The 27,146-nt window shown below is 42.9% G+C and overlaps 1 protein-coding gene across 1 annotated transcript in view; it reads right to left on the bottom strand.

Moving 5' to 3' along the window:
• LOC109629730 (collectin-12) overlaps window positions 1–24,520 on the bottom strand; it is a 30,917-nt gene extending 6,397 nt beyond the window's left edge. Inside the window, exons 1-3 of the mRNA XM_020087581.2 lie at window positions 24,267–24,520; window positions 22,845–22,895; window positions 2,145–2,267 (exon numbers count right to left, since the gene is read on the bottom strand). Of these exons, the coding sequence (XP_019943140.1) occupies window positions 2,145–2,267; window positions 22,845–22,895; window positions 24,267–24,273 (181 nt within the window). The 5' untranslated portion in view covers window positions 24,274–24,520. The remainder of the gene's footprint in view (window positions 1–2,144; window positions 2,268–22,844; window positions 22,896–24,266) is intronic.
• Window positions 24,521–27,146: the final 2,626 nt, after the last annotated feature.

The raw sequence follows: 27,146 nt of genomic DNA, 5'->3' as shown, positions 1-27,146 counted from the left end.
CTCTCAGGCCACAAAGAGGCTTTCATATCTGGAATATTTCTGCTTCATTTCTGGATAGTGGGAGGAAGTGGAGACGTGACCTCCATCTTTCAATGAGTGTGAGTGTAATGGGATGACAAGTAGCAAACAATAAATATTTCTCCAAGTGAGGGGAGGTCACTGAGTAAAGTGAACAGAGCAAGGGTGCAATTTAATGCTCAAAGTTTTTTTATTTGTGCAAGAAAGTGACTAATTGGCTGTTTATGGTATCAAACCTATTATTTTTATTATTATATCAAAATCAAAATGCAAAGTTCCTCCAGGATTCAGACAGCCTGTATCCCAGGAGACCAAAAAATATAAGCATGTTCTTATTTTTATCTAAATTGTATGTGAAGCACTTTTTCATTTCTTGTATAAGGTGCTATACAAATAAAGTTTATTACAGAAGACACTTAACCAGGGTCATTGACTTTCCTCTCTACCACACCACTGAACTCTAGAGGAGGCTTTGCTTCTATGACACCGTTTGTGCTTATTTAAAACGACTCTTGTGAGGATGAGAGGTAAACCACACAGGTCATGTCCTCTCTTCCAGTCACTTTCCTTCCAGAAATCAATGAGACTTAAATCCTCCACAGCCCAGAGACCAACTCCAAGTCGTCTCTGGTCACGTCAATCAAGACAACGGGCTGCAGGGAAAAGAAAGAGGTCACTGAACATTTCTTGCATCAAAACAAAAGAGCCGCAGAGGACTTTTGTGTGGGTCAGTGATGGAGCATCGAGAGAAGCAGCACACGTGTTAAGTGCATAGAGAAAACTCTGGGTCTTTACATAACCATCTGGAGCTGGGAGTGTGTTTAGGCTGAGCTGTGGTTCCCTTGACACAGCAGCGCTCCAGTGCCAGTAAAAACCCAATTTCAGTGTGTTCTGCAGAAATCGAGTGGAGTTCACTCACTGCTCATCTGGGATCAATTAGACCTGCCTGAAAACATGCAGGACAGAACAAGTAGGACCGAGTCGAGCTCAGAGACTGAGTGGACATCATTATTAATGTACTCAAGACACACAGATAACCCCTCGAACATGTTAACTCCGTGCCTTTTACACAAATTGAAAGGAAGGGGACGAGAAAACAAAACATCAGTCACATGTGGGAATGTTTAGCACAATTATGGCAGGAACATTCAGAGTTCAATTCCCCGAAAGACAACCGTGGAAAAAAGGAGAGAAAAAAGCCAACGAGGAAGTTCAGCTCCACAAAGACTGAAAACCTTCCCTGACCAGTGTGAGCTTTGGGGGTGTTGTTAAAATAAACTACCTTGTGAGGTGGAGACAGAGGGGGTGGAAATTTAAAGGTTCTTTTTATCCATATTACAAACTAACCTCTGGTGGTACAGAGTCATGTAAATAGTTTCAGGTCATTTCTCCCTCCACCTTGATGCAGAGATGGGATTTCACGTATGCTGCTCAAAGGTTTGAAAAGTACATTTAATACTCTCTCGAAAAATCCCTGTTACCATGAACAGTTTTCTTTGGATCTATACTTTCTACCTTTCCACTGAGCAAATAGTCCCTATTAAAGTTGTTGACATAGGTTATGAGAGAAGAGGAATTCTTTAAACTTATTTAAACCAATTTTCAATGTTTTACAGCTTCCACTCACCTCCTTTCTTGCACGGCAAGAAAATAAACATATTTCCAGCTGATGTAAAATTGTTTCTTAATAAGAAAATGTGTGTTTTCAGATAAACTGCCCCTTTATCTGTATCGACCAGTGACTCCATTACCAATTAAACGTGTAAATAATGACAACGTAACATCACCAGAGAACACTGATCTCATGCTTCACAGACAAAGACTCACTGTACTCACTGTTTATCTCCTGGCAGCATGAAGAAGAAGAAACCAAATCATATGAAATTGTTAGATCTCTGTATCATTTGGACATTTTTATAATACGATCTGCATCACTGGGATGTTCAATGATGCTTTTCAGCCTTGAATCGGACCAATCAGGTGAGAGTGAACAAAGAGTGTAGTGGAGTTTTGTTAGACCTTTGGTATATGTATGTTTTTATACACAGGTAAGGCCTCTAAAAAGATTCGCTCCTTGTCATGTTTGACGTCACTTACGTGTCACTGACAGAGTCTCACAGTCTTACCTTTATATCCCAGCACAGCAACAGCGATGGTGAGGAGGGTACACAGCACGTAGAGCAGAGCGATGGAGGTCTTCAGTGCCCATTCATTCTTACACTTGGTGCACTGGGTGCCCTCCTGGATGCCTGTGTAAAAACAATGAAGAACAACAGATGATTCAACACATTTTGCTGCTTGCTATGTTTTTTTTTTTTAAATGTCTCAAAAGGACATGTGTGAGTCCCACATCTGGACAAACAGTCGCGGAGCCTCCATTAAAGAGTCCAGCAGTTCCCTTGGGGCCCAGCTGGTGAAGGGGCAGGGGACACGTAAACAACCCCCCCACCACTGACTTGTTTACACTCAGCGACGTGCTTGTTTTCCTGAACTCAGTCCTCACTCAACAAGCCGCCTACTATTCAGTCGCTGTCTGCACAAAGATTCCTCTCCTGGGGGGGTGTTGCACGACAGCGACTTAAACTTTTGTGCCACAGAAAGAGCAGCATCTTTCTGCGTCTGCACTTTTCTCATTATTCTTGCCGTGTCAGGAATATGGCGTCAAACTGAACGGGGACACTGGAATATTTCTCTGCGATGAGATCTTTAATGACAGATAAGTGGCGAGATCTGCGGTGCTGACAGTCACACAGCTGTGTTTCATTCTCAATTCAGGAAGTGTGCGTGTGTGGAAAGGTTGTATAAGTGTGTGTGTCTGTGTGCGTGTGGAGGGTGTTCTGGTTTTCATTAAGCTGGAAGGAAATTCACTTCACATACCTTAATATAAAGGAATAGTAATAATATAAAGAGTTCAATACCTGACGAGTACAGATCCAGATTTACATGAACGCCACCAGAGAGATTTCACCACACATGCAGCTCCAATGCATTTTAAATGATGAGGTCATTCTTCAAGCTAATTAAAAACACAGTGATCATTGGTTTAAAAGCCAAAGTTAACAACTCGTCCTTGGTGATGTGAAGACATCGCTGATGATTACCAAAAAGTTAGACCTCAATGAAACAACAAGTCTAGCTGGAAGGGCGGTCTCTCAGCTCCCTGCCAACCCCGAGAGAACATGACATTTACCGTAAAGAGAAAAAAAGGATTTTAAGAGAAACTGCTGCCACGGTTTTGAATCTTTGCCAAATCAAATGACAAAAGCTGCTATGATCAGGGAAAGGGCTTGGGTCACACATGACAGTATGCCTGTCGGATTCAGGTCGGGCTCGATTCGTTTTCTCTCTGATCTGATCAGACCCTGCACTCTACTTCATATCTTCAAACCTTACATTTATTTTTTAACCCTTTGGGGGGTGACAGTGACTTATTATCGCCTGTAAATGTTTAGATGGAGAATGTGTTAGCAAACAGTTGCCTTTTCCAACATTAGCATTTATTTGGACTGGTGTTTCTAGTGACCTGAATGTCCAGTCCTCTTCCTTTAGCCTCCACCAACTAAATGCTCCTCAGTTTCATGCATTTTGTTGTGGTTGGATAAAAAGCACGTATGAGAGCCATGAGAATCAACATTTTCAAAAACACGTGTTACTTTAAATGACCCCTTTCATATTACATATAGTTATTTGACCCATACTAGTAAAAACTGATCATTGCAGCTTTAAACTGACCTTTTAATGCGTTCCACAGTTTCAGCTCTTTGCCAACACAAATGACGCCACTGCCAAATACAGACCTGCTTTACTGTTTCTGCCTAAAGCTGCAGTGAAAAATCTGTAAATAAATCTTATCTCGACGTCCATAAATTCAGTCGAACTGTTTGAAAGTATGACATCTGTGCATAAACCAAAATCTAATTTTCGTGACTTCTGTTGATTTCTAGCCAAAGTCTCCACATCTTGAAAGCAAACAGTTCATTATGTGGGAGGAAAGGTTTGAAAAGGAGTGAAGACAGAGAGTGGACAGGCACGATATGAGTCAGAGAATTGAGCGAAAAAGCAATCCCAATGTTGTTGTAGCTGTTTTCTGCTTGACCACACACCTGAGAGTGACCTCAGCTTTTCAAGCCCCAAAACATGGCTGTTGCTTATGTCCAAATCACGTAAAGTGTCTCTGTGGGCTCCTTAAAATGTATTAACAAGTGTTCATGCCTGAAAGACATTTGTCTTTGAACGAGCAGTTCCAGCTTTGGGTGTGGAACAAGTTGCACAAAGCGGTTACCACAGCTGTGTTTGAGATACCAGGAGTTACCAAAGTCTTCCCTCACCACCGGTTTAGCTGTAAGCACAGAAGTGCACATTGGGAATACGGCCACGAGGAATATTGCATGGAAACATTCATAACTACTGACATGTTTGAAGGGTCAGCTCATGCTTTCACAATAGAGGAAGCATATCAGTCCATCAGTTCACAGTAATCACAGAGCTGCTGCCCAAATTTACCGTTCCAACCCAAACACTCTGACAGTGTTTACAAATCTGCTGCGCTGAAATGATACCAAAACACTTTGTAAGGGTATAAACTATTACACAGGAAAACGGCTTTTCCATCTCAGTGCACACTTGAGTGATGCTCCTCAGATGCTCGGTGGATAAGTGGAGTATTTTCGGGTTGGCTGTCAAACACCTGGCATAACACAACACACATGGCTGACAACACAACAACAACAAGGGGAGATTTCGGTTTTGCAGCTCAGAGCGGACATCAGATGGAGCAGCTGTAATCCTTTCAAGCCCTGAGTGTCGACACAGCAGTGGACGGGCCAGCGCTCGATCAGGGGTCGCGACCTGATTGCTGCTCATTTCCCAGTAGGTTACTTCCTGGTTGAGCAAGACAAATAAGGAAAGTATACAAATGCTGCATTGAACTGCCGAGGGGAAGCTTAAGGATAACGTTAGTGTTATAATTGAATTTTGTGCAAACCATCTGTTTCCTCTCACATTTCTGTACTTCTTTTAAACATACAACTACATCGTCAGTATAGGTGATGATATTTGGTATGGCTGTACCCGAGTACCTATTTCGACAGTTCTGTTCTTCTTTTTTTCCCATATAGAATAACAATGAAATACATCAAGCAATGCTTTACTGGACTGCAAGAGTGTGGTGTGATGTTCAGGATGACAGCAATGTTGACTCAATATAGGAGCTGGATATGTGCAATAACCTTTTACAACTAAAACCGCTTACTGGAATGTTACTTTGTTAACTACAGCTGCGTCTCAATTCAGGGGCCGCATCCTTCAGAGGCTGCATTTAAAGACTGATTGCATCACAGCGGCGCAACTGGTCTGTCCCTTTCTGAAGGCTCCTCCAGATGCAATCAACAAATGCGTCCTTCCACCCACGAGAAACGAAGGATCAAACCGGTGGATCCTTTCCGGTCCAACCTATCCCAGGATTCATTGTGCTTCTGTGACAAACTTTTATCAGGCTTCAACTCAACCAAACAGCTAAAGGTACAAATGTTAAAAAACTAGATCAGCCCCTGAATTGAGACACAGCTTACATTGTAATATTCCTGTCCTCATATCCGTGTTGCTTTTGTTGGTAGAGGAGAAAGTCATTTTAAGCTAGATTTGAGGTTGGGTTTCAAAACTGATCAATTGCAAACAAAGGTAAAACCCTAAATCTAACATAGCATGCATTGCTTAAGTGTGTAATGAAGACAAATAGCATCTAAGAGGTTTAGATCCCCAGTTACATACAGCTGGAAAACCAAACATCATCATTTGGTAACTCAGAGACATCTGGGACCTGACATACAGCAAACCTCCTGTTGAGATGACGAATGGCCAGACAGTCAGGACAAATGTCGTCTTTCACACATTCTCAAATAGCTGCCACACTAACGGAGCCCAGATGCACAAATCCTAACACATGGATAAGATATCTTGAGGTTTATGGCACTTGGCGTTTGGCTACGTATGGGGCTGGAGATACGGTGAAAATAAACTGCGGGTAAAATTCTCAATAAATTTTAAAATCAGCAAGATGAGAACTTGTGGAAAAACATACGTGAACACCAACCTCCTTGTTCACGGTTTAACATCAGACAGACTTGGTTTCCTTTAACTTGGCGGATTATCAATAAATCGGACACTGATTCGTCATCTTTCCCTGCGCAGTCAGATGCAATTGGATCTCACCGACCGCAACCACAAAAACAACCATCATCCAGGGTGCTCAGACCGCAGGCTGACAACAACACTTTTCGCCGCTCATGGCAAAACAAAAACAATGCTGCTAACACAAAGGGCCTTTCCAAAACAAGAGCAACACACCCATGAGAATGGATTCCCTTTGTCATCGTGTATTTTGGCTCGACAGAGACAACCATTGTTCCTCCGAGATCTGTAATATTTCAATTATAGCCAGACAGCATCCATTTTGGAGGATAATTAAGTGTCTCCAAGTCTGTGCGTTTCCTTTTCCTCATTACCTGAAACAAAAGATCAACATGACCGCTTCGAGAAACGCCAAAATAACATTGAGGAGGCCACAGCAAAGCACAGCAGTTGCATGGAGCCTCGCTCATTATAAGATCATGTTTATTTACTGTAAATAGCCGAGGCGATGCTATAGTAACGGATGAGAACACAAAGCTGTGAGCTGAGGTCACACAAGCTGCGATTTTGTTCCTCGCTTTGACGAACACACACTCAACCACTTTCCAGGAACCAAAGTGCACATCTACTCCAAGAGGGCAATCAGAGAATTATACCTGGCACCAACGACAGGGAGAGGAGCTCAAGACAAACTGCAGGGGTGGACGACGTCAGTAAACACTTAAACAGTAAAATCACAAAAGGAATATTCTCTGTTACAACAGTTAAAGGTTTTGTACTGTGAATGGGAAGTTTCTCTCTTCAGACTTCACAACTTCTGATATGTAAAACGTGAGGAAAAATGCTCAGTGATAATAGGCCATAATAAAGAAGGTAAGATAGAGTAATGGAGCACAGAGGAAAGTTTTATGAGAAGAGGTAAAGGGACAGAAAAATTGAAAGTAGAAAATTAAGATATAAGAAAGAAGAAGATTAGAGGAAAGATAAAAGACAGAGGGGAGAAAACAGACTGATGTATTAGATATAGAAAATATCTATAGTTTTTATAGATATAAAAACTGACTACTGATATCAGATTTTTACCTAAAGAAAGTGCATCAAAGTATTTGACCACTTGGGGCAGCACAACAACTAACAGTATATGTCCTGATAGTAAGATTTATTTGATGCCAGTGACAGCTAATTGTTTTCTTCATCTTCCGTGCCATCTGTCTCTCGTTAAACAAAACAAAGAGGTTTTACAAGATCCCCATTACACAACATGATCGAAGCCAAGATGTTTCATAGTCAGGAGGGAAACGATGGCCCAGTAGTGAATGACTCATGCACCGCTCAACTTTCCTCAGTGGCATTGTGAGGTGGCCTGCACTGTTTCATGTGCAGCAGCCAGCGCACCGGGCCATGACTTCCACTGTTTGTGGACATAAATCAGTGACTTCCAGTAACTTCTAGAAGCAGCTTTGGATATAAAGTGAAAACTCCTGAGGAGCTTCTCTCTGTGGTAAACATTCAGAACATGGGATGTTTTATAAATTAAAGAGGGGGGTTACATTTACATCACTGGTCTCACCCATCAGTAGGTGATTCTTCTAAACTTTGTAGATTGGTAGCTGTAAAGAAAAGGTTGGGGATTCTGAATCTCTTGGAAACACCCAACAAGAAATAGTCAAAGAAAAGAAAGTTAGATCGCTAACAGCCCTTCTAATGGTACCTTTGGGTCCAAAGTTTTCTCCAACGGAAACACTCTTGTACATAGTGGAGGTCCTGGTGTCCTCCTCCTACAGCAATGACTGACTGTTTAACAGCTTGGACAATATTTCCTGTCCTACAACAAACCCCCTGCGCTCGCTTTCAGCCCGTACCTGTCAATGACGCAATCAGAGGAAGTGCAGAATTAGGGCCAAAAGGGTTCTGAGTTCATGGGATGGCTCTGGGGCCCTGCAGGAAACCGACACCGTCCTCCTGGCTCCATGTGTGGCCTGATTCAGGCTCTGTTTCTTTTATTACCTGTGATGGAAACCATGCGCCTCATCACAAGAGACAGGCGGGCGTCATGCTCGTGGCTGAGTGTGAATGAAGGAGGAGTGAAGACAGGACTGACGTATCCAAACCCTCATTCACAGGAAGATGGATTTGGAAATTAAGACAGAATTGTTCAAAAATAGAGAGAATGATTTAAAGATCTCCGAGGAGAGAGGATGCAAATTGATGGATGAACGCTCAAAACTACCAACGCCTGTCATATTCGTCCGCAGTGAGCCAAGAACCTCTCAGGGACTGTGACGTGGGCCAGATCATCCATGTAAAAAATGGAAGAGAGAAGAAAGTGCTCCCTATACGAGAGGATATCACTGGCTGTGCTTTGTAGCACATCCAACAAAAGACATTGTCAAATCATGAGGCAACCAGGATTACAGTATCCAGCAGCTCCCAGAGGCTCCTGCTGTCTGCCACCTCACTGTGGGGGAGAGACCCACATAAAGATCTAATGCGTCTGTCAGGTCTCTGATCTACAGACAGGTTTATAGAGTTATATCAGAAACATATTAAAAAAGAACAAGGTTCAGTTTTGGCTCAAGGCTCTTTAAGATATTGTCCCGAACAAGCATTCAGATTTAGTTTGTGTTACCCTCTCCCTGACATGTCAACATATCAAACGCAAAACATGTAAAAAATCCGGCCTTCTCCATGTTACACGTCACACAGGATGCGCAATGTCTCAGCTGATAGTAAAGGTGGAAAAATAAACATGCTCTTCAGAGGAGCTGTGGTCAGACGGGCATGCAGGCAGCGGCAGCATCCATAGAGTCTCGGGCCCTGCAGCCTCCCACCAGAGGCCCCCCCTCCACTCTGCTCAGACTCAGCGCTCGATGCAGTTACACAAACAGGTCGCCTTTCCAAAAAACTACAGTGCATCAACAATGGAGTGGAGAGCGGGAGAGGACGTACTCAGCTCAGGGATTTGGGGCCTCGTGGAGTGACTTGGGTTTTAGTTACAAAGCAAAACATCAGAGCCTGAGCACCCCAATCTCTGCTGCTCTCTAGAGTGTGTGTTTGTGTGTGTGTGGCCCACTGGTTAATGACCATCACATTAATATCCCAAATTCGATAGCCTGCCTTCGCTCAGCCACACCATCAGCACTAGTGAGTTCAAAGTGAAAACGCAGGACAAGAAAAACAAAAGTAAAAGTCACTTTACAACTCAGCTTCCATTCAACTGTAAAAGACGATCACAAAGAGAAGCACTTAAAAAATACGTCTGTGCAGCTTATTCTTCTTTCAGGATAAAATGCACTAGAAGGAAAACTTGCAGCAAGATTCTGGGGCTTTCCCACAGAGTAGACTCTCAGCTGCAAAGACCTGGATCTGAATTTCTGTCTCTGAAACCTCATCTGATCGATGTCGACTCCCCCGGGGTCAGATTTCCCGCCGGCTGCATCAGGTGCCAGTCAAAATGTGAAAACCACTACAAAGACCCTCTGAGTCGACTGAGCGCTGGCGAGCACTTCATAGAAAAACAAACAAGTAAAATGTCACCAATTGGAGAAAACCAGAGATAAAATAAATAATGTGACATTTTCCCCTCTGATGAGCAGCTGGGATAATAAACCACAACATGGTGTTTGAGGAATGAACTTTCCCGACTCTGCCAGGAGCTTTCTATTGGTGCTTTTGGATATTTTCATGGGAAATAAGACGATGTTGCACCGCGCATGTATTCCTCCAGTTTAAAATTATCTTTGTAGAGAAAGCTCCACAGGACAACACATTTTAAATCCAGCTGCAACCACCACAGCTGTATGTTTAATTCTAAATATGCATGATACTCATAGACAGCATCAAAAGATGGACGACATGTCAGAGGGAAGCCAAATCCTCTCAATCCCATCTCCTCTGTGTTTGTGGATAAACCAAACTTTCTCAAAGATGGTTTCCTTAGGCCCTGATGGGCTCGGGTCATGTCATGTGTCCACATTCTGTTCTGGACGAGTCGTGTCCCCTGTCACCTTTAACGTGACCTAATTATCATCAAGACTCAATATCAAACTTGTGATAGAGTCAGAGACTGATGCTCGTCAGCAGAATAATAATCAATACAGTCTGCCATAAAATATATAAATATAAAACCTATGTGCTCACAGGAACCATGAGGATCCAGTTAAATCAGTGCAGTCATACATTTATACATGAACACATTACAAAGCCCCGGGCAAACAGGAAAGTGTGAAAGTCTGTTTTGATAAAACTAAATCTAAATGTAAAAAGGAAAGAAAATGTCATTCCACATTTATTCCTCAGTGTTGGATTGAAGTTTAAGGTTGTCGCACTTCATGTCCGACTAAAACAGCGTCTGAAATGTAAATGTAGTAAACTACGCTTCCTGTCCTGCTGAGGTGCTGCCAGATAAAACCTTGAAGCCGTAAAAGAACCGTGCAGATTACTGGGATATTTAACAGGAAGCTGGTGAGGAAAACCTCTGTGGGAGCGTTCTTTTAAAACGAGCGTGGCCCACATCAGCCAAACTCATCACCAAGTTGGCCACATCCACCACTGACGCTGCCATATGGACACAGCACTGGTCTTCACATCTTGTGCTCTTTGAAAACCCAGAGACAGAGGCATGTTTCCTCTCCGACAGATCCACTCAGGATTTTCCTGTCCGAGCTCATGGTTTTACCGCTGGTGTCGCTTGTGGGTAACGTTGGTATAACATTATGGTCATGATGGAGGGAGCTGCTCTGTGATTTCAGGCTTGCTTGTAATAAGACGCTCTATCATTTAACATCGGCTTTGAGACGATGGAGGGCTCTAAATTTTGAATAGGACATGTGGTGTGCATGTTGACAGGTGGTTAAACAACCATAAAGAGGCTTCAAATGAATTTAGTTACACGTCATGCAATTTAAAATGTATTCTGTAAATTCAATGTGTATGTTAAGGTTATATCATCAATTCAATAAGAGTGTTTTTAAACAATTTTACAGGAAAATCTGAAACCTGTTTTTTGTTTCACACACAGCATCAGTGTGGTACAGAAGGAAAATTATGCACAAAGCTCTCAAAGTGGAAAACTTTGAGAGAAATCATTATCACTTGTGTGCTTAGCTCAGCACAATAATTCATATTTAATAGTGACGGCAAACCACATGCAGAATGTTGGGTTACAAAATTATTCACTTTTCCCCCCAAATGCTGAGAAACCTCCAATGTCAACAAGATAGAATCCAACGTGGAGCAGGTTGAAAGACCAATGCACTCCGAGGTGGAAACAATGGAAATGCCTGCTGTTGCCTGCAGCATTATGGGTGTTGGAGTTCCTTCTGGGTGGCCCGCTGCATCTGCGGTCGGATGTGAAGGCGTGGCACAACGGCCAGAATGACAACAAACCATCCCGGTCAGGAAGAGGAGAACGTTTTTCTGCCAGATCCTGTTCAGACAGACACACTCCAGACATGAGGGTGGCAACGCTCTGCCACCTCAGAGCAGCCTGCAGACGAGGCAGAGGCAAAACACTGAAGGTGCTAATCAACGCCAACCACCACAGACGACTTTAAGTTACTGCACTCAACTGTTTGTTATGATTCATTTAAAGAGGAGCTGGAGATAAAACTCCTCTCTGAAGAACTACAAACATTACTGCTCCCCAAAACTGATGCCAAATCACCTTTAGCACCCCTGGCTGCATCATGTCAACGGATGGAACAAGGATTAAACTAAAAAGTCAAAGTACATGCTAAATAAAAACAGGGTTAAGTGTCATTTTCACAACTAAAAGAGATTTATTCATTTCCAACAACAAAACCCACATAGTTCCATTTAGACGCTCTTTCACCAGTAGCATTTTACATCTTCAGACAGTATGTCCCTGAATAAAAAGTTGTTCTCATGCTTCCATCCATTTAAGTGATAAATTATCTTGGCTGGGACTCTCAAGAGTTGTTCAATCCACACCACAAATCGAAGATACCAGTCGTCCATTACACAGTCTCCTTGTTCTCCTCCCACTCAGAAACACAAGCACAAGATTATTACTATATTCATATTTAATGGACCATATGCATGCATGGTAAACAATGTGCAAGGTGCAAGAAAATGAATCTAGTGAATTCCCTCTGTCTACACTCTGAGCTACACATGGAAAATGTGATAGTCATTACGCATCTGACAGCGTTCTGGAGCCCGACACTATTCCTCCACACTTCAACTCCCTTCTGCAAACCAGGAAGCTGTAGGTTGATCTTGGCAAACCACACAGTCGTTTTTTTTCCTGCCACCCTTCCATTAACATCTTGGACTGTGAGGAACAGATTTACTGGCTTTTATAATGTAGAGTAAAAGAGGAGGAATTAAGAAATCCCCAAATTCATTGTTAAAGTGCGCCTGTGAGTTCCGCTGCCGGATGCTGCTGGAGAGATTTTTTGTTTATGCACACAGGGGACTCACATCTATGAAAGTATTAGTTTGTACTGCAAAAGTGTGACGTTGCATGTTATTCTAAGGCTTAGCACACACATGCACACGCTGGAGGGAGCAAAAAAGCATGAACAAAGAGCTGCAGCTTGCCAAAAATCAAACGAGCGTTTTCACGGGAGATGTTGAAAGAACGCAGGTGTCTTGGAGCGCCTTCTGTCCACTCTGTTATTGTTTTATTTAATTATTAAACCAATGAGTCAGACCCCATGCTAGAAACTCCCCCTGAAAGGCTCTTAAATGGAGGTGACGCTGAACCCTCTCCTGACATCTGCATGTGGGTCACGTCAAGGACACCAAGGTTATTACAGTGTACAAGAGCTCGGAGGGAGACGAGGGGGTTTGCTGCTTTTCTTCACTCTTTTAAAAGGTGAGTCAGAACAAACACTGACACTCAGATGATCAGAGGCCAGATTGAAAATAGCAGCTAACTACCAGCACATGTTCTGGCAGAGACATCACCAATCGATGGCCGCTCTCCAGTTACGTTACAGTCATTTTATTCTGCCAAGCAAAAGTGTAACGGAGGAGGGAGTGGAAAGTTTGGTGGACGGTTTACAGGATCTTTTCGTGATGTAGAATCCATTTATTGTGCTGGAATTCCTCTACCTGCTGCTCAACGGTGAAAGATGTGTTCAGGTGATTCACTTCCAACACGTCAGAGTAGATTCACTCGCCTTGAGTGCTGCTCCGCCTGTGAAAGGAGTTGTGTAAACTCTGTTGTGGCTCTGGAGTTGTTTTGTTGGGTTTAAAAAGAAAAATTGCGTAATTGACGTAATTTGTGTACTGCCAGAAAATCTGTGCTACAAATTGAGGGGCTTTGCGTTTTGATGATTAACGAAAGAGAAAGGGTTTACTGCCACATTCACGTCATATTAACAGTTACTGTAATCGCAGTTTTCCAACTTGTTAATAATGTTCACATCAACATAAAAGAGTTGATTCGATCTCGTCCTTTCTTCAGCTTGTCCTGCATGAGTTTGTCCTTCATTTGGACCTCATCTTCAAGCTTGTTTGTTTTGCTGGTCAGCCTGTTTGCCTTCTCCCTCAGAGCAGCATTTTCCTCCTGGAGAACCTCCACAGACTCTGTCACTTCCACCTGAGTGAGCTCCAGGCGGTGACTTTCCTTCAGTGCATTCTGTTCCTTCTCCTTGGTGAGGGTGTGCAGGCAGTTTAAGTTTGCAATGATTTGAGCTTGCCTTTTCTCTATCTCAGTCTTTATGAGGTTGTCCTTCTGCCTGAGCTCATCTTCAAGCTTGGTCTTTTCTGTTGTCATCACATTGACCTTCTCCCTCAGAGCAGCATTGTCCTCATTAAGAACCTCCAACTTCTTTCTGCAGGTCTCTTCCACCTGAGTGAGTTCCAGGCGGTGACTTTCCTTTAGTGCAATTAGTTCCTTCTCCTTGGGGAGGGTGTGCAGGCAGTTGTCCTTCTGCCTGAGCTCTTCGTTATGAGCATTCTTCCTGCCTACAAGGCTCAGGAATTTGTTCTTGAGGGTCTTGAGGACTTTCTTCAGCTTCATTCTCGGTTCGTACAAGTTGTTGCTATTGAGGGAAATCTGTGAGTCAAATTGTGGTTCAGTTCCTCCTGCTGACATTTAATTAGAGCCTTCTAGTATTTATAGGAGTATTGACGTCACAGTATTGCCTTTGATGTGACACTTTGAATTGTCATATCTTTAAGGTTCAAAAACTCGTGGAGATGACTGTCTCTTGGTCTGATCCGAGATCAGTATTATGTATTAGTCCAACTATTATACATCAGGGGTCGACCCTGTAAAAAAACTTCGCAAGGGTTTAAACCCTAAAACTCACCCAAAGGACTGTTCACAGTGTGTGTATGTGTGTGCCTTAGGCTCCACAATAACAATCTCTTTTTAGAGGGCTGATCCGAACTCTTACCCTCATAGAGGTCAGTTGTTCAAATACAATTTCAAAATAACTTTATTTGTCCCTGGATGGCAATTCTAAGGCACATAGAGCATGTCAAAACTCAAGTAAACACCGGGAAAAAAACCAAGATGACATCAGTGCAACAGTTAAACTGTTAAAAGTCAGTATATAGTATAATTCATTATCTCGAGCTCATACTTGAGTACTGCGTGTGTGTGAAAGTTCTCTTCCATTAACGCTGCTGTCACCCTGTGATGAAAAGTCAAGAAAAAAGGAAAAATGACGTGTGAATAAAATTCCTCTGTGATCTGCTGCTATTTCCCACGTTTCCTTACACTCGCCCAGATCATTCAGATTCAAGGTTGAAAGCGTTGAATTATATCAGCGACAAGGCGCCAGTCTGAAAGCCCGCGAGCGAGAGGAATGAAGCTCTGTGAAAAACCGCAGCACTAAACTAATGATTTTTCGAACTGTATATATGTGAGTGTGTGGCTCTTATGTCACGAGGTGTGTAGTTTGTGCTTCAGATAAACACTTCCAGCTGGATGTCACACTGGTGCAACTCCTTCCTGTCATTGATCTACGACCATGCGTACACACACACGCACACACACACGCGCACACACGCACGCACACACAAACACACCCTTATCTCCTCACAAAGAACTCTTCTCATGCTCCTCCAAATCCATCCATCGGCTTCCTGCTCGTCTCTTATGACCGGCTGCGTCTCCTCCACCTTCCCTCCCTTCCTTCTCACTCCCTTCCCACCTCCTGAGATAAAATACTGTCTCGCCCGGTGCCTCCTGCTCTTCTGGCTCGTTCAGCAGCTTGGTGTTATCTCAGTCTCCTCCCGTCTGTCCTTTGCTGAGCGATTCTCCCCCCCGAAAAACAGATATGGGTAAATCCCACGTTCCTGCTCTGCACATCGTCTTTTTGTTTACACCCCAAGGCCTCAACAGCCTGCTTCAGATTCTCTCGGTGAGCTCCCCCTCAGACAAAATAAGACCTTTAAAGCCTGATGTGTCTGTACCACTTAATATTTTTTTTTTATCACATTAAACTTCATTGTTTCTTTAAGAAGTACAATTTGTATTTCTGGCTTGTATTTACTTGCTCTCTACCACAGAAAACATGCACACTTAATTCTCCTCTTTGTCTTTACATTGATGTAACCTGACTATTTGGATTTAAAATTGAATATATGAGATGCACATGAAATAGATGACTTAATCTCCTGGAGGAGTTTAAGTATCTCAGGGTTCTCGAGTGAGGGAAGATGGACAGGCGGATCAGTGTGGGACCATTGGAGTGAAGAGGGAGCTCAGCCTCATGTGAAGCTTTCGATTTCCCAGCGGAAAATGTGACTGGAGATATATTCTGCCAAAATGAGTTTTCTCTTTAGGATGCTGGGCACAGTTGTAGAGCTAGTGGGAGAACTTTGGATACACGGGCGTAACTTGGAGACGTGCTCCTGCTTCTTTTTGTTTCTGTATCTAATCAGGATCCTGCCCAGGCGCCCTCCATTGGAGGTTTTCCATGCATTGCATGCCCATCTGGGAGGACATCCTGGGGTAGACCCTGAACCTGCTGGACGGATTATATATCCCATCTGGCCTGGGAATTACTCAGGATCCCCCAGGAGGAGCTGGAAAGCGTTGCTTGAGAGAGGGATGTCTGGAAAACCCGACTGCAACCACACACCGACCTCGGATAAGTGCAGGAAAATTGATGGATGGCTAAAGGACGCCAAACTTAAAATGCTGAAAATGAAATTGGTGCTAAAAGTGCAAGAAGATATATATTTTGGTTTGATCCAAACAGAGCACCTCAGCAGATTGTAAGAAAATGATTGTCTTTGTGGCAGGACCTTAAAAATTATTTCCCCATAAAGATTATCAGTCAAAAACGAGACCCCGGCAACATCAAGCTCTTCTTTAAACACGAGCCAAATTTGAGTTCCCGAATTTTTCTCCAGACGAGCCCCTGAAAGTAAAAAAAGAAAAACCCTGTTTTACTGCGTCTCGTTTTCACAGATGACTCCAGTAAGTGCTTCACCATCTCCATCTGCTCTCCACAACAGGTGGTTGACCTGCCGCATGCTCGGGTCAGGTTTACATTGATGTGTGTCTACAGGTGCTCATTTAACAAGAGGTCACTATGTAGCAACAGAATTCAAACCTGCCCCACCTGAGTTTTAGCCACTCGGGGCGGGAGAAGGAGACAACAAACAGTTTAAGTCAATATATGGCGAACTTGTTGACAAATAGTTGCTTTTAATGAATCTAGCAGGTATGGAGTGACATTAGCATTTGTTTAGAATTATGTTTGTGTCCACAGGATGAATGTAAATTAAATTTAGTAAGGGTTAGGATTGTTTATTATTATTATGATTATTATCCCTCATTGCCATTGAGGGAGAGCTGCAGAGTCAGTTTTGCATTATGAAAAATAAAAAATTAAACGTTATAGCAGGTTTAATAGCTGACTTTGAATACAAATAATAAACTGATGGACTATGAGATTCACATGATAGAAAATGCAGCAAAGAAAGAAAACAAGAAAAGAAAAGTCAAAGAAACGTCTGTGCAGCCATAAACATAATGACATGTTTTCAAGGACATGCTGTGAAGTCTCAAGGCCAAAAGGAAATGTTCTGACAGTGGTGTGGCAGACAGCAAGGAAATCTGTGTGCATTTTACAAATGTATTGAATTAACAAAAATGACCACGCAATTTTTGAGAAACAACCGAGAGGGAGAACTTGAGAAGGCCACAACAAACACTTAAGAAAAGACCCGAAAACCCACAATAAAGTCCATAAAACTCCTCATCAGACACACAAACCCGCCACAGTCTCACATGACAGTGTGTGCTTCCCGTGTCAGTGCCTGACAAACACTGGATAGTCATGTTAACCAGGATGGATGAGGTGCCGGGTGAGGTGTCATTATGACCAAAACTTAAGGTGCTTGTGAAACCCCGGGGAATGTTCTTCTGCCAAACCCACCGAACTGAACCGAACCCAGGCTGTGCTGACACAGCTGGTTCCACACACACACACACACACCGACTCCGTGCTTGGCTCCGGGAGTGTTCCAGGTCTTGCTGGAGAAACCATAACAAATGCAGGAAATAGATTAGTGCACTCTGGGTTCCACACTGGCCACAAACCTCCTGAGCCCCGGCCTCTCGAAGCCCACATGTGTGGGAACATCAGACACAGCAATGGAGGGAGCGAGACCCCCACCCAGAGATCAGTGTGGATCCCATGAGGACCTGCTGCACAGAGCCATCACATCTAATTTATTTCTTAACTGACCCTGAATCATACCTGGAGACCAACATGCAACATTTAATTTAGTTTATGTTTTCCCTCCTTCACAGCAGGGGTGAGGAACCTTCTCCTATCAAGGGCCATTTTAAATTTCATAACTTCCTGTGACCTACAGCCATTGGACAGTACTTGCTGTCAGTCACACGGTATCCACGCCCCAATGTTATCATCTATCTGACTCTAAATGGACCATAATTTACTAAATGAACATCATGATGTGAAGAAGATGAGAAACTTAAGATTGAGACCATAAACTCATAAACTCCTGAGAAAAATCAAGTCATTTTCTCGTGGACTTCTATAGAAACAAGTAGTACATACACACAGGCTAAATATTACTGTACTGGTGCAGCATTAATACAAAAGATCATATTCTAAATGTTATCAGAAATCTCTCAAACCACACACATGTTAAGTTACATCTCCTCTGGACCTCCATTAACTCACTGGTCGAAGTCAAACATTTACAAAATTTCTATTTCAGTGACATTTCTTCCTTGTTTTCCTTAAACTCATGTGACTGCAGTGTGTGGACATTTCTCTATTGTTTATTCATCTTTGTACGCGCTCTATCCCATGGAGGTTCGGTCGGGGAACAAACGACGACCCTCGCCAACTCTAGCTTTGTTTTCTTTACCAAAAGATTTGACTTGAACTTTATATTTACAAGGATTTTGTGACACATAGGTTCATGGTTTGACTCAAGTCAAGGGCGTCTGCTGATTGCTGGTGAGCGATTATTAAACCAGCTCTGGAAGAGTTCAGCCAAAGCTCAGGTAGGTTTTGTTTTTATTCTAATGGCCTTCTTATGTCAACCCCCCACAGAAAAATAAATATGTTTAAACCTTGAGCACTGTGGAAGCGATTCCGGCTCTGCTTCAACTTGGCAGGGAGGGAGATGGGATTACCATATGAATTCACTCAGTGCCCGTACTGCAGTGTGTGTGTGTGTGTGTGTGTGTTCGTGCCTGCATTTCCCTTGTATACAAGCGAGCGGAAAAAGTGTGTGTGTATTTATGTAAATATACATGATGTATGCGTGCCTTCTGAATGATGTCTGTGTAATATACAGAATTAGAAACATTTCAATCTGTTTAAATTGTGTGTGTGTGTGTGTGTGTTCCCCTCGGGCTCTTTTCGACCTTCAGAAAATGGACTCGTAACTTGTACGTCAGCAAATGTAAAACATCCCCACGGTGCTTTTAAAAGATATTTCAACACATGGTCGCTACGTGTTGCTCGTACGTGTGATTTGATATTATAGTAGACATTGTACTTTTTAATTCAAACCTTACTCCTCACAGAATGGTTGCAGGCACGGGGAGTTACAGCCAAAAAACTTTGATGAACAACGTGTTGGATTTTATTGCAACTGAATTAAAGCATTTTACATCAGAGATCAGTGTATCTAATGTTAGAATTCAGGGAACTTAGGGAACGTTTTGTATCGGAAGGGATACGATTTTTGTTAACAATGTTCTTAGAAAAGCCTTTTTGTCTCCTGATGAATTCTTTAGAGAACAATTTGAATAAACAGGCGACCAGCGTCTGCAGCAGCGGAGGCTAGGGTTCATCAACATAAGTGACGTTGTCGATCATGACAACAGCACGTTCATGAAAAAAGTGGGTTCATGACATCAGCAACTAGAACAGATTCTTGAGTCTTAACTTGCTGCAGCTCAGTTACTGGTCTTTTACAGTTTCAGAAAGAAATCTGCAACCAGCATTAACACAGGCCAAGCAAACAGCCCATTTTAAACAAGCATGTTTACAACGGACATTACACGTGTCAGAATAGATTGACACTGAACCACATCATACGGAGTTCCCCCTGGTCTCAGTTGGACAGTCTGAAGTCAGACAAGTTTAGGGAACTGATATTGATATGCGTGTGCAATTTGGTGCAGATTCAAATAAAATCTGGATCTAGTGAATATAAGTGGTTTCACTGTTGAGCCTTGGCAGAGGTGTGAGCTGTCTGAGTGCCATTCCGGTCATTGGGTAACACAACTAGAGGGTTTCTGGGGAGAAAACAAACTTCTGCAAAGCAAAGTGGAATGTAAATGTGATTGAGACCAGTGGTTCTGTCTGTGTAATTTCTTACCCATGTTCACTTTGTAAAACAAGCAGGATTAAGTGTTCTCTGTTCCTCTGTGTTAAGTCGCCCTCCTTTGAGCTCAGCGGTGACATTGTAAACTAGACACAGATTTGTCCTCGGGGTGGAAAATGCATTGGATTAAAGCAAAATATTCAGAAAGGAAATAACTGTTTGTTTCCCCCTGAGGACTGAGATTACAGCTCTAATAGTGGAAGAATGAAGGTTTTGTGATGGTTTGCATGAACGCAGCTCTATTGCACAATGAAGCCTCTGGGGGAGCGAGGCAGACCCGCGGAGCCGACCCCTCCAAACAGCTGCCGTGTCCCTGCGAGCACCAACAACACTCAGAGTTCAGCAGCTCTCTCTTCCAACTCCTCTGAATGTCAAGAGTTCATTTGAATAAAGTTAGAAGTGAAACTGGATTCTGGCTCCCCTCCCCACAGCTCTCTAATCTAATCCATGAGCGGGACTCGCGCACGCTTGCAGAGAAAGACAAACAGGATGCCTCGACTTAGGCGACTCGGATGAAAGAGATTGTGTTTTTACACAGTTTGAATTCGTCTCCGCTGGTGTCGGGTCAAACAACGTCGTCTACCGCCTAACATCCAACATCATGGGCCAAACTGTGAGTGAGTGAGTCATACTGCAGCAACACCCTGACTAAAGAGACACACGGGCTCCTGATCAACGTTGAATCTACAGAGCAGCGATAGAGCGAGAGCTCTGTCTCCAAGGACAATGATAATGATGTGTTTGTGTGAGACAACGTTTCCTTTGCTGTCACTTTTTTCTGTCAAGCTCGACAGCAAGATACACTCTGAAAACTACTTTTACAAGATATCTCTACAAATTAAAGAAAGACCATCAAAAGCTGATATTAATCAGAAACTCATTTGCCATCATATGTTGAGGGACATGATACAGAAACGTCACCATGCATAGCTCAAATATGCCTTTTTCCAGGTATCTTAGCAACTTATAGGACTAAACACAACTTAAAGCTTATATATATTGAAAAATCATGTACAATCATATCATTATCACCATGATGAAAAATCAGGAAAAGTCATCATCAATGCATTAACTTATGCAACCAGTTACATTATATACAGAATCTGCAGCTTATTCAGATAAATCATGTGTTATTATTAACGTTAACATTGTCTGGAGACACACGTTGCTGATGTGTTTAATATTTGAGCATAGGAAATGTAATTTAATGAGCAAAGTGGAGATAAGGTACAAGAGTTAATGTTGCATCTGGAAAACAGGAGAGAAGTCAAACGCAGATGGACATGAGGACAGATCAAACAAAGTCTTAAATTTGACTCACAGAGAACGTAGACCAGTTGTCAGTTGAATCAGATGAGCGGATCCGAAACACACCAAAGAAACGGCGAGGTGAGGAAACAAAACTTGGAAAATAAAAAGGAAACAGCTGAAACTGTGCCTGGGAAACTGAAAATACAAAGTGCTATCAGTTAAGGAAACACAGGTGTGACACACAAGGAAGTGGGAATCAGGAGGAAGTGAAGTGACTAACAATGAGACACAGGCAAGACAGGAAGTGACAGTCAAAATAAAACAGGAAACGAGATGTAAAGGAAAACAAAAGCTAACTAAAGAATCTTAGATACACAAAGAAGGAAACGTAACAGAAGGAGACGCGACACGACCAAAATAAAACAAGTCCAATATTAGAAATAACAAAAGTCCGTAGATGATGATTACAAAAGTCGCTGAAGCAGAATTGGGACAAATTATCATTATTGTCTGTGTCTCATATAGAAAGAACGCAGCCGGAGATTGTCCAGGTCAGATGTGTTTACACCTGCAGGAAATGTCAGGAACGTGTTTTTGTCTGCAGCACATTGACACCGGCGTCGGCCCTTATCACCAAAAGCTCTTGGACCTCGTTGTCTTTCCAATTTTGCCCCTTCTGCGTCTTTCACATTCTTACAGGGGCTCGCTCGGACCTTCTCCAGAGTTTTTACCTGGAGGCCGGCAGAAAAAACTCCACAGAATGTCTGCAGCAACCGACTCGTGTGTTCTCACAGGAAAATGTCTGGAGTTCGGAGTATGTCTGAGAGCAGCTTTAAGGGAGAACCAAGCCAAAACGTGGGAATGGGAAAATAAGCCCAAACCATCCCCATGAATAGACATCACACGAGGGATGCGATAAATTCTGTATGTTTGCTTTCTGTCATTTAGGCGAACTGACCCTTTAAGCTTTTTAATCCTTATTATTCCACTCTCGTTTGGTTCACTAACAACTAAGTCTGCTGGGACAACTCACAAAAAAAAAAAACTTCTTATACTCCAGATGGCCTGAGTTCCCTCCAGCTCCATGCATGAGTACACAAAGCAAAATGCATGTGAACTCTTGTTTGCATGTGTCGCTCCACAACAATCAGATACGCAGCGAGTCAAGCACAATTTGGAGTTGAAGGAATTCCACAGGGGGTTTTTTTGTGGGGGGGTCCCTGTGTGAGTCAGCACGCTTTAGTGGCTCAGTGTAAGTGGATGAAAGAGGGACGAGGGGCTGTGAATCTTTTTGATCTGCTGAGTTCTGTCAGCGGTCAACGGGCCTGTGGTGAGCTGGACCTCACAGGCTGTCGGCCTCGTTTACGCTCGACGCAAACGAAGCAAAGCCAATAGCGACGGAGCAAAATACGAGGACAGGTGAGGTCTGACGTGAAGAAGACATCACGTGACGTTTTCATTAGACTTGAACACAGAGGTAACTCCAGGTAACAAGAGAAAAAGAGTTGAGCCCACACACTTAGCACCTTTAATTTTCAAAGCAGTAAAAGTTTTATTATTTGAGCTCCAAGTGTGCTGGCCTTTCTCTCTCTCTCTCCTCCACCGCTAGGAAAAAAAGGAAAAACTTTTTCACTCACCGAACCTCTTGTATCCAAAAGACTGTACTTCCTCCTCGTCTGCAAAGTCGTCTGTGTGACATAATCAGAAACATATGACAGAAATAGGTCAAACGCACGCTACTGGACGGGGTGGGGGGGGCATTATGTTTAAAGCATTGGATACAAACTTTACAGGGCGGCTGCACACACATGCAAAACATTCACCTTGAATACAATGATTTCTGATGAGGAAACAAGGGTTAAGGTGGTGAGATAGTGGAGTCATCTCTAGTCACCCCTGTGTGTGTGTGTGTGTGTGTGTGTGTGTGTGTGTGTGTGTGTGTTTGTGTGTGTGCGCACAGAGCTGTAAAAGCTACAGGCTGCGGTTTCTCTGGGTTGTTGACAGTAAACCCTAATTACACTCCGCTACACTCTGCTGCAGATCGGAGCAGAGCTCAGAGAACATCACTGCTAATGTTAAACAGATGGGACTGGATGGAGGGGGTGGGGGGGGTGAAGAGGTGGGACACACACACACACACACAGGGGGGAGATAGGGAGGGTTGAGCTGAGTGTGTGTTGTTGGTGGGCGGTCAGAGCGGGTTAGATGGAGTAGAGTCACTGATGTAAAGTGAATAGGAGCTGTTGTTTCACTTCGATTTCTCTTTGTAAAACAAAAACATCGATGATACAGATGCTGAGTGCAACACAAATACACCAGTGTGCAAAACACATGCACTACTACGGTGGCCCCTGAAGTGCACAGCACAACGACAAATAACGAAACGCAACAGAAAAGCACAAAAGACAACAGCTAATCACAAAAACTATCAGTTAATAAGAAAACACAACAAAAAAAGCACAGAAGAGAAAGAAACAACAGCAATTCCGAAGACACAAGCACATAACAGAAAACTACGCCAACAAATCACTGACAGTCACAGACAGAAAACTCCCCAACACACAACAAACCACAAAAACACAACAGCAAATAAGATAACACAACAACAAATCACAGAAAACAACAGTGAAACAATTAATTATAATTAAAAAAAACACAACCAGAGACAAGGAGACACAACAGTGTTATGTGGTTTGTTGTTGTGTTTTGCAATTCAGGGCCACCGTACTCTACAGGTGACGTTCACGGCCCCATCATCTGTTACCTGCCATATCAAAGGCAGTTCTTTGCACCTGAACGCGTCTTTCTCTTGACACTTTAACGTGTTTTACTTTTCCTCTCATGCACCGGGACGTTTCCGGGAAAACAGCTTTAATTGTACAAAACAACATCTCGGTTTTTATTTCTTTCAGTGGGAAAAAGAAAAACCTCAAAGTATTTCACAACCTCTGCACCGCAGCACCGTAATGTCATCCAGATGTGGAGCGCGCACGCCGAATACGCACAGAGCGGATTGAGTTTGAACATGTGGATCGAGAAAATAAAAAGAGGACACAAACCTTTCATGGCGTTTAAATAACTGGCTGAGGTCTGAAGAAGAGATGAGGAGCCGCGTCACTTTCTGCGCATCTCAGCATCCAGTGCGAAGGTGTGAACTTGTTCCAGGCGCCGATGAGAGAAGCGATAAAAAACTACTGATGTGTCTTCATGTCGAGTGTTCAGGTTAGAATCCCATGTTCTCCGCGTCCGAGGCTGGGAGGAGAGAGGAGTGATGAGGAGAAGCTCGTCCTGCAGAGAGGAGGAGAAACTGGTCTGACTCCACCACTGTGAAGTTACACTGGGAGACACAGGCAGCTTCTGGTGCCCTTTCACAATTAAACACCCTTTGTGACATAAAGTAGAATTTATTCAGACAAATCTAGTTACAGGAGTCTTTAGCTTTTTAAAGTACGCAGAAAAACTTTTTTCCAAACAACAGTCCAAAGAAAATACATTTTACAAACTTTTCACATTTGTGAGACTGGAACCAGGAGAGTTTTGACATTTTTACAGGGAATGATTATCCTACATTTCATTCCTGGTCATGGGGGGATTTCTTCTGCTCTGTCTGTATCATACGGTTGTGTAGTTAATTAATGACGAATAAATCAAAATATCAAACTATCAAATTTGTATTTCATCGCAGTACTTGAAGATTAATGTAGCCTACTATTCTACTACTACCTTTAACAACTTTAACCTTGGTATTATGGTTTACTAACTGTCACACGTGTTATATAATCATTGCTGTCTCTATGTTCATCTCTGTCACTCACAGGTAATGTCTGTCCCGTGGAGTAAAAGTCCCACACTTTTATTTTGAAGGCTAAAATGCCTGACTTCTGGTTCCCTCCCATGTTTCTCCCTTTATTATTCTGAGCATCTTAACTTAGCAGAGACAGTTCACCCTGGTCACTGGTGTCTCCTCAAGTCTCTCATGTCCCCTCTGCTCCTGCTGAGTCTTCTGAAGTCTCTCATGTCCCCTCTGCTCCTGCTTAGTCTCCTGAAGTCTCTCATGTCCCCTCTGCTCCTGCTGAGTCTTCTGAAGTCTCTCATGTCCCCTCTGCTCCTGCTGAGTCTTCTGAAGTCTCTCATGTCCCCTCTGCTCCTGCTGAGTCTTCTGAAGACTCTCATGTCCCCTCTGCTCCTGCTTAGTCTCCTTAAGTCTCTCATGTCCCCTCTACTCCTGCTGAGTCTTCTGAAGTCTCTCATGTCCCCTCTGCTCCTGCTGAGTCTTCTGAAGTCTCTTATGTCCCCTCTGCTCCCAGTGAATCTCCTGAAGTCTCTCATGTCCCCTCTACTCCTGCTGAGTCTCCTCCTGCAGACTGACTGGCTGATTGACAGGGAGGAGCGGGACAGAGCCTGGGACAGAGCCCGGGACAGAGCCTGGGACATTGTGCGTTGCTGCCCTGATCCAGCCAGAGATGAGATTAAGTTACTGGGGGTTGATGGAGATCACGTCCCCGGGTGAAAACCTGGTTCTCATTTCAGATCATTTCAAAGGCTTGTGGAGGTGGAGGGGAGCGACAGTGACATTTCTAAAGTGCAGTTTTATGTTAAACACGTAGTTTTAGGTATTTTATCTTCTGATTTTCCAAATGTTCATCTTTTCAAATAATTTTTAAGATTATGTGTTAAGCCGGAACTTTGCTGTGATGCTCTGCTACATGTAGACGACATCGAGTATCAGACATACAACACATAATCTACCTTGATACTCGATATATTAATCCTCAATGTATTATATATTCTTATATTGATACATCCACACTGCTATATATCAATATGTCACATCATATATCACTAATTATTTCAACTTTCTTTGTATAACTATAAAAATGAACATGTCTTTCATGAAACAGGACGTGTTGTGTTACTAAAATCAAGAAAAATTACCTAATATAACAGGAAAGACAAAATTTAACTTCACTGGCTCACATTTGTCCTTTTTCAAAAATAAAATTAAGTTTTCAGATTCAATTATTTGATCTAATGGATATCTTTGAATGCTACGTTGTCTTTTCCTTATATTTCTATATATTGTCAGGTCTGAAGGTTTCAAATGTCTTTAGTTTAAGAACGGTTGGTTTTCTGTGATAAACACCTCCAATTCTTTTTACATTATCTAATATATTTCTTTTCATTTGTTTGCATTTGCTCTGAGAATATTTCCTGTTGTTAAAAATGGCAGCCAGGACTATTCTAAATTAGACTTTGAGGTTCAGCAGCGACCACTTCCCCTCCAGCTCTTCCAGGTGCTGTGATAATTCCAACACTTCCTGTGTCCATAATCTCCGCGGCCTGCAGATGCAGATCACTGATCAAAGCTGAGAAAACATCTGCATCCTCCAGACTAATGAGGACCATGCACCCACTGTCATGTCTCCCCGGCACAGGTTAGTGTCACCGGGCTACATGATCCGGCCCCGATGTTAATCTATTCACACTCGCTCTCTTCAAACCAATTGATTTACAGGAAAAGACACAGATAACCGTCCAAATTCCTCTGAGCTTTAAAAAAAAAACTTCAACAAAGACATGAAGCTCAGATCTGTTTTTCTTCTCTCTTTGGATAACACAGGCCTTCAGACTCTAATAGCTCAAGATTGACCCAGTCCACCACATATTAGATTCCAGAGCAGCCAGAGATGATAAAGCGACTAATTACTTGTTTTCCTAAAGGCTTCAAAACTGTTATTTTACTGTCGGCTATAATTGGAGCAGCGGGCTGGTGTTAGGGCTCGGCCGGGGCTGATAAAAAGCAGCTGAGGGTCAGGTATCTTACAGGCTCCTGCTGGTCCTCATTCAGAGGTTGGGACCTCATTTGCTGGGTCAAGGCTTTTCAGCGGTGGGCTCAGATTAACCGAGAAAGCACACAGGAATTCCACATTCTCCACGCT

This window comes from Paralichthys olivaceus, chromosome 17 (assembly GCF_024713975.1).
Source record: "Paralichthys olivaceus isolate ysfri-2021 chromosome 17, ASM2471397v2, whole genome shotgun sequence".
In the NCBI taxonomy this organism is placed as follows: Eukaryota; Metazoa; Chordata; class Actinopteri; order Pleuronectiformes; family Paralichthyidae; genus Paralichthys; species Paralichthys olivaceus.
The sequence above is the reverse complement of the archived record's forward strand: the minus strand, read 5'-3'. Positions and strand labels throughout refer to the sequence as shown.